The sequence below is a fragment of the Neomonachus schauinslandi genome, chromosome 6, assembly GCF_002201575.2.
Source record: "Neomonachus schauinslandi chromosome 6, ASM220157v2, whole genome shotgun sequence".
Lineage (NCBI taxonomy): Eukaryota > Metazoa > Chordata > Mammalia > Carnivora > Phocidae > Neomonachus > Neomonachus schauinslandi.
Window position 1 is genome coordinate 43,212,520 of NC_058408.1, and position 13,138 is coordinate 43,225,657.

Here is a 13,138-nt window from a genome sequence, read left to right on the forward strand (position 1 = left end):
AGCTTCTAAAATCTGTACATTTATGTCTTTTGCCAAATTTGGGAAATTTCAGCCATTATTTTATTCAAATATTTTTTCAGCCAAACCTCTTCTCTTTTTCTGGGACTCAGAAGACATGAATGTTAGGTCTTTTGTTAGAGTCCAACATGTCCCTACAGCTCTCTCCATTTTGTTTTCCAGTCTATATTCTTCCAGGTGTTCAATTAGGTAATTTCTAATTTTCTATTGTCAAGTTCACTGATTGTTTCCTCTGTCTTCATTCTGCTGTTCAACACATTCTTTTGAGTTTTTTATTGTAGTTACTGTATTTTTCTAGTTCTAAAACATTGCTTGGTTTTTCTTTATATATTTCATTTATTTGTAGAGACTTTCTATTTTTTGCTGAGACTTTCTATTTTTTAATTTGTTGCATATGCATTCATAATTGCTCAGTGAAGCATTTTTATCATGACTGCTTTAAAGTCCTTGTCAGATAATTCTAACATCTGTGTTACCTCAGTGTTGGTGTCTATCGTTTTATCTCATTCAAGTTGAGATCATCCTAGTTCTTACGAGGGATTGAGAAGAGATGACAAGTGATTTTTCTGGACATTTTGAGTATTATGTGAGATTCTTGACTTTATTTAAATCTTTTATTTTATCAGTCCTCTTTTGACACCAATCTGCCATAGAAAGAAAGTTGCCACCCTGTTACTGCCAGATAGGGAGAGAAGTCCAGATTCTTCACTCTGTGTCTGTTGACCAGGGGAGTGTGGGGAGTGTTTCTTCTTTACTGCTATTCTGGGGTGAGAGTTCAGGTTCAACATGAGATCTCCACTGATACCAGCTTGGAGAGAGAGGAGCACCTCTCTCTATTGTTCCCCATGTTTTCTTTGACATCGTGGTAGGGTGTTGAGTCCTGATTCTCCACTAGATCTTTTCTGACACCACTGCTCCAGGAAGTGGAAGGAGTCTCTCCTTACTCGCAGGGGTGGAAGTATAGTCTTCCTACGTAGTCTACATTGACACCGGCGGGGGCAGGGGAAGTTCCTTATCACCCAACTCCCCATTTTCTTCCCACTAGGTCTTCTCTAACACCACTCTGGCAGTGGGGTTAGCCTGCCTTGTTTCAACTTAACAAGAGTGGAAGTCTAGGCTCTTCACTTGGGTCTTTTCCTGCAGTGGGGAAAAAGGGGCAGCAGGTTTGGGTTTTTTTTTCCCTGTGGTGTTTGGCTGCCCCTTTCCTGGTCCTTTGGCTAGAGAAAGCAGGCCTTTGGGAGTGGGGAGTTGGGGGGGGTGGGCTTTTTCATTTTTATTTTTTACTTTTAGTCTACACCTATTGGTGTTTTTAGGTTGCCAGATTCTCTGGTACCCAGTCTAGGATATATGAAGCAAACCTCAAGGAAGTTACTGTTATTCCTTGGGTCATGAGGTCCCTAGGCACTCTGCCTTCTATCCATCTTTTAGAGTCTTATGTTGGTTTTATATTAATTATCCAGGTTGTTATACTTGGTAGGAAGAATAGGGAAAAATATGTCTACTCCATCTTTCTGGGAGTGGAAATCTCTGTTTCTTAAATAGCTTTCAACAATTCTTTCTTAGCTCCATATTAAACCCTATTTCCAGAGATGTAAGTACAGTCAATTCTTTAGGGTATTTAGTGTATATCAAATTGTTTTTTGGCTTTCCCTAATACAAACTTAGAATTCAACTTTCTTAGCTTTACTGTCGGTTGCCACTTATTTATCTCTTTTATGCCTTCTAAGTTTTGTTGCCATTATCTCCTTTCCCATCTCTTGTCCTTAAATACCTTTTAAAAAATTCCTTTGCTATCATTTTTGTGGAGGACTCTGGGGATAAAGAAAAGCTCCTACAAGTTTCCAGAGAGAAAAAATATATAGGTGTTGTCAGAGGGCTGATGACACTGGCTTCTCAACCAACAACACTGTAGGCTTGAAGACAATGAACAGTATTTTTCAAATTCTGGTCATAAAAATCAAACCTAGAATCATGTACCCTGTCAATTTTTCAAATAAATATGAGGATATTTTCAAGAACACAAGATTGTAGTAATTTTATCTTCTTTGTGTCCTTACCCATGAAGCTATTAGGATAAGGTCCCAGCCAAAATGAAAGAATTAAGAAAAAGGAAGATAGGAATTCTGGGAAATAGGTTATTTATACAAGAGAATGGCAAAAGGAATTCCTAAGATAATGATGGAGGGAGATCCCAAAAAGACAGCTATCCATCGGGTTTAGAGATCACCAATCCAGACTGCAGATCAGAAGGATGCAAGAGATACCTCTTTAAGAAGACAAAATTGATAGACATGTTTATGTTGAGAAGACTTACATAACTGGGGAAGAGTCTAAGGACAAACTAGTAAGAAAACTAAAAGAAATGAAAAAAAACAAGGTAATCAACTCTAGGAAAACTTTTTTAAATGTCCAGGAAAGGAAAATTAATCATAGTATACCAGTTTATCTATCTCTGAAATGAATACTACATACAAATGAAGTAAACACTGAGTATATGATAGAACCAAAATTATTAAGTGTTTTGGGAGGATGGGAGCATGTAAAAAATATGGGTATAAGGTGGAACAGGGAATGTATTGGTGGTGGTATATAAAATACCTAAATCCCCATTTTCCATAGTGGGAGCCTATATATAAAACCTAAAACAGAGAAATCAAGAAGTAGCAATATAAGCATGATTCTTCTTTTTTTATTTAAATTCAATTAGCCAACATATAGTACATCATTAGTTTCAGATGCAGTATTCAATAATTCTTTTTTTTTTTTAAAGATTTTATTTATTTATTTGAGACAGAGAGAATGAGAGAGAGAGAGAGCACATGATAGGGGGGAGGGTCAGAGGGAGAAGCAGGCTCCCCGCTGAGCAGGGAGCCCGATGCGGGACTCGATCCAGGGACTCCAGGATCATGACCTGAGCCGAAGGCAGTCGCTCAACCAACTGAGCCACCCAGGCGCCTTCAATAATTCATCAGTTGCGTATAACACCCAGTGCTCATCACATCACGTGCCCTCCTTAATGCTCATCACCCAGTTATCCCATCCCCCCACCAACCTCCCCTTCAGCAACCCTCAGTTTGTTTCCCAGTGTTAAGGGTCTCTCATGGTTTGTCTCCCTCTCTTAAAACTGAATGGGAAGAAATATAAGCATGTCTCTTGGAGATAGGGAATTGATACTATAATAATTAACTAAACTGGTTAAAATTGGCTGCACCTGGAAAATACAAGAAATTGCAGCAGAAGGTGGATAGAGGTTGGGTGATCACATCATTTCATAACAAAAGTTGTAACTGTATTTGACTCTATTAACTATGTGCATATTGAATTTTAATAACACTAAGAAAACATTTAGCAATAAGTGGGTACACAAAAGATAAGGAATTGAGACATTTAATATAAACTACTATTTGGGGGATTTTACGATGAAATAAAGGAAAGAGACAGAGTAGGAGCTAGAGGGAAGAGAAGGGTCCCAAGCAGTCTAAAATGTGAATTTAAATGCCTCCCAATTTGTTCAGAAAGCAAGTTACAGAACAGGCTTTAAAATCAAGGATTCTAGGGGTGCATAGGTGGCTCAGTTAGTTAAGTGTCCAGCTCTTAATTTTGGCTCAGGTCATGATCTCAAGGTTGTGAGATTGAGCCTCACATCGGGCTCCATGCTAGGTGTGAAGCCTGCTTAAGATTCTCGCTCTCCTTCTCCCTCTCCCTCTGCCCCTCCCCCACAAAAAAATAAAAATAATAAATAATAAATAAAACCAATGATTTTATAACTAAAGGTGGGAGTTTGTGGAAATAGCCACAATGCAAGATGTAAATGTTGAGAACAGTTCAAAGTGACTATTCCCTCTTTAGAACTATGATACAGTAGAATCAGGTAAATAACCAGCTTCGGAATCCACTGAGAGATCCCTTAAACGTCTCCAAATTAAAGATTCTCTAAACTGGGAACATACCTCAACATAATAAAGGCCATATATGAAAAACCCACAGCTAATATCCTCAATGGGGAAAACTGAGAGCTTTTCCTCTATGGTCAAGAACAAGGCACGGATGTCTACTCTCATCACTGCTGTTCAACACAGTACTGGAAGTCTTAGCCTCAGCAATCAGAAAACAAAAAGAAATAAAAGGCATCCAAGTCAGCCAGGCAGAAATAAAACTTTCACTATTTACAGATGACATGATACTCCATATAGAAAACCCAAAAGACTCCACCAAAAAATTGATACAACTGATACATGAATTCAGTAAAGTGGCAGGATACAAAACTGACATACAGAAATCTATTGCATTTCTTTACCAATAATGAAGCAGCAGAAAGAGAAAGTAAGGCAAAAACCTCATTTACAATTGCACCAAAAACAATAAGATATCTAGGAATAAACCTAACCAAAGAGGTGGAAGACCTGTACTCTGAAAACTACAAAACATTGATAAAAGAAATTGAGGATGATAAAAAGAAATGGAGATATTCCATGCTCATGGATTGGAAGAATAAATATTGTTAAAATGTCTATACTGCCCAAAGCAATCTACACATTCAATGCAATCCCTATCAAAATACCAACAGCATTTTTCAGAGAGCTAGAATAAGCAATCCTAAAAGTTGTATGGAACCACAAAAGATGCTGAGTAACCAAAACTACCGTTGGGGGGGGGGGGGCAGAAACAAAGCTGGAGGCATCACAATTCTGGGCTTCAAGTTATATTACAGAGCTGTAGTGATCAAAATAGTATGGTATTGGCACAAAAATAGGCACATAGATCAATAGAACAGAACAGAAAACCCAGAAATAAACCCACGAGTATATGGTCAATTAATCTTTGACAAAGCAGGAAAGAATATCCAATGGAAGAAAGACAGTCTCTTCAACAAATGGTGTTGGGAAAACTGGACAACTACATGCAAAAGAATGAAACTGGACCACTTTCTTATACCATACACAAAAATAAACTCAAAATGGATTAAAGACCTAAATGTGAGACCTGAAACCATAAAAATCCTAGAGAACACAGGCAGTAATCTCTTTGACATCAGCCATAGCAACTTCTTTCTAATATGTCTCCTGAGGCAAGGGAAAAAAAAGCAAAAATAAACAATTGGGACTTCATCAAGATAAAAAGTTTCTGCACAGCGAAGGAAACAAGCAACGAAACTAAAAGGCAACCTACTGAATGGGAAAAGATAGTTGCCAATGACATATCTGATAAAGGGTTAGTATCCAAAATATATGAAGAACTTAACAGCCAGAAAACAATCCGAGTAAAAAATGGGCAGAAGACATGAATAGACATTTTTCCAAAGTTATCCAGACAGCTAACAGACACATGAAAAGATACTCATCACTAATCATCAGGGAAATACAAAAGTACAATGAGATAACACCTCACACCTGTCAAAATGGCTAAAATCAACAACACAAGAAACAACAGATGTTAGTGAGGATGTGGAGAAATGGGAACCCTTGTGCACTGTTGGCGGGAGTGCAAACTGGTGCAGCCACTCTGGAAAACAGTATGGAGGTTCCTCAAAAAGTTAAAAATAGAACTACCCTATGATCCAGCAATTGCACTGCTAAATATTTACCCAGAGAATACAAAAATACTAATTCAAGGGGATACATGCACCCCAATGTTTATAGCAGCATTATCTACAATAGCCAAATTATGGAAACCGTCCAAGTATCCATCAATTGATGAATGGATAAAGATGATGTGATATATGTATAAATACGTACATATACAATGGCATATTACTCAGCCATAAAAAAGAATAAAATCTTGCCATTTGCACCATGGGTGAAGCTAGAGAGTATTATGCTAAGTGAAATAAGTCAGTCAGAGAAAGACAAGTACCATATGGTTTCACTTATATGTGGAATTTAAGAAACAAAACTAACAAGCAAAGGGGGAAAAAAAAGAGAGAGGGAAGCAAGCCAAGAAAAAGATTCTTTTTTTTTAAATTTTATTTATTTTTTTTATTCTTATGTTAATCCCCATACATTACATCATTAGTTTTAGATGAAGTGTTCCATGATTCATTGTTTGTGCATAACACCCAGTGCTCCATGCAGAATGTGCCCTCCTCAATACCCACCACCAGGCTAACCCATCCTCCCACCCCCGTCCCCTCTAGAACCTGTTTGTTTTTCAGAGTCCATCGTCTCTCATGGTTCGTCTACCCCTCCGATTTCCCCCGCTTCATTCTTCCCCTCCTGCTACCTTCTTCTTCTTCTTCTTTTTTTTCTTAACATATATTGCATTATTTGTTTCAGAGGTACAGATCTGAGATTCAACAGTCTTGCACAATTCACAGTGCTTACCAGAGCACATACCCTCCCCAGTGTCTATCACCCAGTCACCCCATCCCTCCCACCCCACCCCCCACTCCAGCAACCCTCAGTTTGTTTCCTACAATTAAGAATTCCTCATATCAGTGAGATCATATGATACATGTCTTTCTCTGTTTGACTTATTTCACTCAACATAATACCCTCCAGTTCCATCCACGTCGTTGCAAATGGCAAGATCTCATTCCTTTTGATGGCTGCATAATATTCCATTGTATATATATACCACATCTTCTTTATCCATTCATCTGTCGATGGACATCTTGGCTCTTTCCACAGTTTGGCTATTGTGGACATTGCTGCTATAAACATCGGGGTGCACGTACCCCTTCGGATCCCTACTTTTGTATCCAAGAAAAAGATTCTTAACTATAGAGAACAAACTGATGGTGGGCGCCTGGGTGGCTCAGTTGGTTAAGCGACTGCCTTTGGCTCAGGTCATGATCCTGGAGTGCCAGGATCGAGTCCGGCATCGGGCTCCCTGCTCAGCAGGGAGTCTGCTTCTCCCTCTGACCCTCCCCCTCTCATGTGCTCTCTCTCTCTCATTCTCTCTCAAATAAATAAAATCTTTAAAAAAATTTTTTAAAATAATATTAAAAAAAAGAGAGAGAACAAACTGATGGTGACCAGAGGGAGGGTGGGTGCGGGGGATGAGTTAAATAGGTGCTAGGGATTAAGGAGTGCACTTGTGGTGAGCACTGGGTGTTGTATGGAAGTGTTGAATCACTATATTATACATTTGAAACTAATATTACACTGTATGTTAACTGGAATTTGAATAAACTTTTAAAAAAAATAAAGATTCTCGGGGCGCCTAGGTGGCTCAGATGGTTGGGCGTCTGCCTTTGGCTCAGGTCATGATCCCAGGGTTCTGGGATCGAGCCCCGCATCGGGCTCCCTGCTCAGCGAGAAGCCCGTTTCTCCCTCTCCCACTCCCCCTGCTTGTACTCTCTCACTCTCTCTGTCGAATAAATAAATAAAATCTTAAAAAAATAAATAAAATCGTCTCTAAATTTATTGATAGTGACTACACATGCTCTTTGTACAAAATGTTTAAAAATCAACCATAATCCTATCAACAGAGATAACCAACTACCATTAACCTTTTTATCTTCCAGCTTTATTCCTATGTCCTTATATTATTATTATTTTTTTAAAGATTTTATTTATTTTTTTGACAGAGAGAGACACAGCGAGAGCAGGAACACAAGCAGGGGGAGTGGGAGAAGGAGGAGCAGGCTTCCCGCAGAGCAGGGAGCCCGATGTGGGACTCGATCCCAGGACCCTGGGATCATGACCTGAGCCGAAGGCAGACGCTTAACGACTGAGCCACCCAGGCGCCCCCTATGTCCTTATATTATTAACATAATTGGATCATACTGCATATCTAGTTCTCTAATCTTTTACTTTATCTTATATATACAATGAGCGCTTTTCTAAATCATTAAAAGTTTTTTGTTAATATAAGTTTTATGACTACATAATATCCTATCTTATGGATATATCATCATTTATTTGACCAGCATCTTACTATTAAAGTTTTATGGTATTTTTAATTTTATAAATAGCACTGTGATCACTCAATATATAAATCTTTTTCTGTATTTCTGATTTCTGTAGAATAAATTCTAGGAATTAAGTGAACTTTTTCATTTTCATTTTTATTTGTTTTTATGTGCAGTGGGGTCTATTTATTTATTTTTGTTATTTTTATTTTTTCTAGCTTTATTGAGATAACTGACATATAATGAGTGAACTACTTTAAAATTCTTTTTTTTTTTTAAGATTTTATTTATTTGACAGAGAGGGAGAGCGAGAGAGAGAGAGAGCGCACACGCACAAGTAGGCAGAGAGGCAGGGAGAGGGAGAAGCAGATTCCCCGCTGAGCAGAGAGCCCGAAGTGGGCTCGATCCCAGGACCCTGGGATCATGACCTGAGCGGAAGGCAGACGCTTAACCAACTGAGCCACCCAGGCGCCCCTACTTTAAAATTCTTAATATATTTTGGCACACTGCTTTTTGCAGAGGTTATAAAAAAGTTCCTTAATTTCTGGACCATTTTGTAACCAAGATTAAGAATATGCTAGATTTTCTTCCAGTCAAATATTTCTAAATTTTTTCTTTGTTTTTGTGTGAATTTGTACCAGGCAGAATAATGGCCCTCAAAGATATTCATGCCTTTATCCTTGGAACCTGTGAATATATTAATGTTACTTTACATGGTAAAAGGGACTTTGCAGGTGTGATTAAGGTTAAGGAGTTGAGATGGGAAAGTTATCCTGAATTACCCAGTTGGGCCCATTCTAATCATGAATCTTAAAGGACATGCACTTTTTCAGCCTGCAAAGAACCAGACAGATAGAGTCCAAGAAAGACTTTGAAGATGGAGAGAGGGGGCCAGAAGTCATGGAATGCAGGAAGCTTCTAGAGGCTGGACAAGACAAGGAAACAGATTCTCCCCTACAGCCTCCAAAAGGGAATGCAGCCTTGCCTATATCTTGATTTTAGCTCACTGGGCCCATGTCAGATTTTTTTCTGTAGAATTGTAAGATAATAAATTTGTATCGTTTAAGTCAACAAACTCATGGTAAATTCTTGCAGCAGCAATAGAAAATTGAGCATCTAAAGAAAAAGAGAATGAGGTCCATAGAAATAAATTATTGTGACTTCAGAACAAGGAGTATCATATAGCAACTGTTGATACTTCAATCCAAGTAAGATTTAAGAAGCTTTGGCAGACAAAACAACATCTGAATTGTGCAGCACTACCTTAAGAGATCCCAAGAGCTACCTTAAGAGGTCCCAAGATCTAGTTTTACTGCCACATAATTCAAAGAATTAGAATCTGCCAACATACTATTCTGCTTTTTGCTCTGTTCTCTCCTTTCCTTCCTACCTTTCTAATGTTTAAACGGACACTGGCAATCTCTAGAGGATTGGCAATCCCTAGAGGATTCTAAAGCAATATAATTATCTGTAATCTTGTTATTTTGGGAGTAAGAAAGAGAGCAAACAATCAATGTATTGCATGTAAAACCTTAGAACTTGATGTATTTTCTAGATAATCTAATCCAGTGAGTTTTCATATAAATTTAAGGATCTTCCAGGTTTTATGGAGAATAGGGGCTATCATGAGGTGTCGGAAGAAAAGCCAAGTAATTGCTAGAATGCCATCCCCTTCATTTCAATCAGAAATGTCCTGCTTTAATGTGTTGTATACGTCAGGATTCCACATAAAACTTGACTAAAAAATCCCCCCCCAAAATGTTAAAGATACCAATATAGTATACCTCCACTTATTTTATCCACATGAAAAAAGTCCAGAGAAGTTATGAAAGTTCCAGGGAAAAGCTACTCAAAATCTGAAGTTGAGCAAACCTCAAAGAAACACTAAAAACAGAATATTATTGAAAAACTAATCCCAAGTCTCTATTATATTTTTTGTATAGTCTTTATGATAAAAAATATGCCATTTTTTATCTGTAAAAATACCACAAACTTACTTTTCCATAGAACACAGAATTGAATTGTTTTCAGGTAGTGTGCAATGTAATGAATTTCAAACACAATTTTTTCTTGTGACCAAACAACAAACTTGAAATATCTGAGGCAGGGATACCATTTGCGATTATAGATATTAATGTCTATACAAGGATAATAAATCTTTAAGGGAATCAAACTTATGACATCAAATATGCCACAATATTTAACCTATAGACTTAAAAAAGTAAAATCTTATCAGATGAAGGCTTGGAAATTGAGGTATTATACTAAAAGGGTACTTTTTATAGGAAGAAATTTCAAATTTTACCAACAGTTTTCTGATCCACTTTTTCTGTCTTACTTTAACTAAACCTCGTAATTCAGACAAAAGAAGATTAAAGGAAAATGATGGAAAAAGAAGCCCCAAGTCTGTTAAAGCCTAAATTACTAATTTTAAAGAAATGCACTTTTGCTATTTGAGCAATTGAAACTAAGCTAATAAATACTGTCTGATACACTAGATTCCATTTAATAATTAACTGTGCCCAGGTAAATGAATGCTATTAATTTGCTTAGAAACTTAAAATAGACATTAACCTTTGTCAATCTGTGTTTAAGTATCAAAGCCCCAAATTAGTAAGGTCATATTTTGGTCTTAAAAAGAACTGATAATTTCACTCAAAAGAACAAAGCTCAGGTAAAAGTTATTTACCTCAACCAGTACACCAACAAAAGGGATAGAAGCTTCTTCATATTTCACAAAGAATAACTCAGGATTCGTCCTCCAGACTCCAAGCCATTTGTCTTTCAACTTTAATTTTTCTGATAGATAATTACTCATAGCCTCATCAGCATCTTCTGCCTAGCAACAGAAAAAATATGTATAAATATATAAAATTATAGATTTATATAGAAATATTTTTACTGATTTCTATTTAAATATACCCTTAAATAATAAAAAACCTGGAAAGTAACAGATTTTAATTGAATCAATGTTTACTGGAAAATATCATAAACATTAAAAACTTAAAAGAGATCCATTCACTCAATAGAGTAATTCAGTGCTGAAACATCTATTTGTTATTTATATTTAAGTAATCTGTTTTATTAATCCCCTGAGGACAAAGAACTGTAATTATACTTTAAAAAATAGTAATTATCATTTTTTAAAAACAGCAATTATTTTTTCTAAACTTTAAAGATACAGTAACCTATTTAAAACAGTACATAAAAATTTAAAACAGCACTCTATTCTATAAAACAAATGAGCATATTAAGCATTCAAAAAATACTACCCATTTTATTTTTTAAATTTAAATCAGCTACCTCAAGGATGATAATCATCTAAGCTATTGTGAAACCCAGTCATTAGACCGCGTCTGATTAAGGGCACAAAAATGTCTATAAACGTTTTTCAATTGCCTTTCAGAGACTTCCTCTTTTCCAACCCTCGTTATCAGATATAAGTTGGCCATTAATACTGTCCTAGTTTTATGGTAACTGTGTTCTTTTTTTTTTTTTAAGATTTTATATATTTATTTAATTGACAGAGAGAGAGAGAGACAGCAAGAGAGGGAACACAAGCAGGGGGAGTGGGAGAGGGAAAAGCAGGCTTCCCGCGGAGCAGGGAGCCCGATGCGGGGCTCGATCCCAGGACCCTGGGATCATGACCTGAGCAGAAGGCAGTCACTTCAACTGAGCCACCCATGCGCCCCTATGGTAACTGTGTTCTTAAAAATAAAATTTTCGTCTGATTATAAAATACGGTCCGCCTACAACAAAATCTGAAAAACGCGCAAAATGCAAGGAAAACAAAACCCACTCTTGATCCTGACAGCCCAAATAACCGTTGTTGCTAATTCCTTCCAGTCATTTTTCTATGTTTGTATTCATCCATTCATATGAATCATGTTTTGTTTTGTCTCCTGGATTGTTTTTTTTTAACATTATTGCGTAAGATATAACTGTTCTTGAAAACCTAATTTTTACCCCTGCATGGGTCTCCAGTATATGCAGCCACCACAAGTTCTTTACTGCCCCCATAGTCGTTAGTTTCTAATTTTTAATTCTAATACATATCAGTGCAACGAATATCTTTCTACACCAATTCTTCTACTATAACTTTTTAAAAAAAAAATAGGTTAGAAACATATATTTGCTCTATGCAGTGTTACGAGGTACGTATCTTGGATACGAAACATCATTCCACTTCCCAGACTCAGAGTCTGGGAACCATCGAGTGTAGACCCGTGCAGTACTGTCGGGTAAAAGTCAAGGCTGGGTCATCGTATCGTTATCTGTGGACGCAAGTCGTTGAATGCGAAAACTAAGACGCAAGCCTGGGCACTGATAAGGCTTATCGATCTAAGATGTAAACCTGGGCCCTGATTAGGCCTATCGATCTTCATCTCTTGGAAGCTGCTAGAAACCGGGGACACGCTCCACCAGGGCTGCCCCCTCACTGACAATGGTTTGTGTGCGGGAAAAGCCAACGGTAACCCTCTGGGACGGGCCGGTGCCTCCGGCTCGCCGGAGGCCCTGCAGATGCCGAGTGCCCGTCCTTCTTGGAACGGCAGGCTGGCCCCTCACCTTACAGCCCTGCAGCACCTCGTCGCAGTACAGCGCCACCTTCTCGTCGCGCCACATGCCCCTCATGGGGGACACGCAGACCGGGGGCAGTGGCTGCGCCTCCTCTTCATCCTCCTCGGGCACCGACAGAAGGGGCTCCTCGTCCTCGTCCTCCTGCGCCCCCTCGCCCCGGCCCTCGGCCTGAGAGGCCGGCAGGAGCTGCAGCCGCCGCCGGGCCGCCTCCCGGCCCGCCTTCCCCTTCGCGGGCCGCGGGGACGCCACCACCGCCCGCACCGGGGATGCAGCGCTCTTCAGGGTCCCTACCGCCACCGAGTCCCCGGTGGGCGCGGACACCCGCTTCTCTCCTCGCCTGCCGGGGCTGACGGTTCGGACGGAGTCCTCCGGCACGGGAGCCCTGGCCCCCGACGCCATCTCCTCACAACGCGAAGGCCCGCTGCAGCCGTTAGTCACTTTTCCCGCCCTCAGCCCGCTGGCCAATGAGCGGACGGCGCCCGCCGAGTCCGCAACGAGCGCGGGGCCTCGAGGGGAGCCGACCCGGGTGAGTTGGGGGATGGGTGTGCGGGCAGGGGCGGGGGTGGAGGAGACCGCGGCCCGCGAGGTGGTGGGGGGCGCGGGTGCTGCGGAGAGGGCCGCGGTGGACAGTGTGGTGCTCAAGGCTGCGCCCCCACTAGGTGGCGCCCCCGCGCAGGGCGCTCGCCCTAA

At 39.5% G+C, this 13,138-nt stretch overlaps 1 protein-coding gene across 1 annotated transcript in view; it reads right to left on the reverse strand.

The window, feature by feature from the left end:
• The window catches only part of SHCBP1L (SHC binding and spindle associated 1 like), a 40,060-nt gene extending 27,213 nt beyond the window's left edge, over positions 1 to 12,847 (reverse strand). The window contains exons 1-2 of the mRNA XM_021682577.1: positions 12,437 to 12,847; positions 10,560 to 10,709 (exon numbers count right to left, since the gene is read on the reverse strand). Of these exons, the coding sequence (XP_021538252.1) occupies positions 10,560 to 10,709; positions 12,437 to 12,847 (561 nt within the window). The remainder of the gene's footprint in view (positions 1 to 10,559; positions 10,710 to 12,436) is intronic.
• Positions 12,848 to 13,138: the final 291 nt, after the last annotated feature.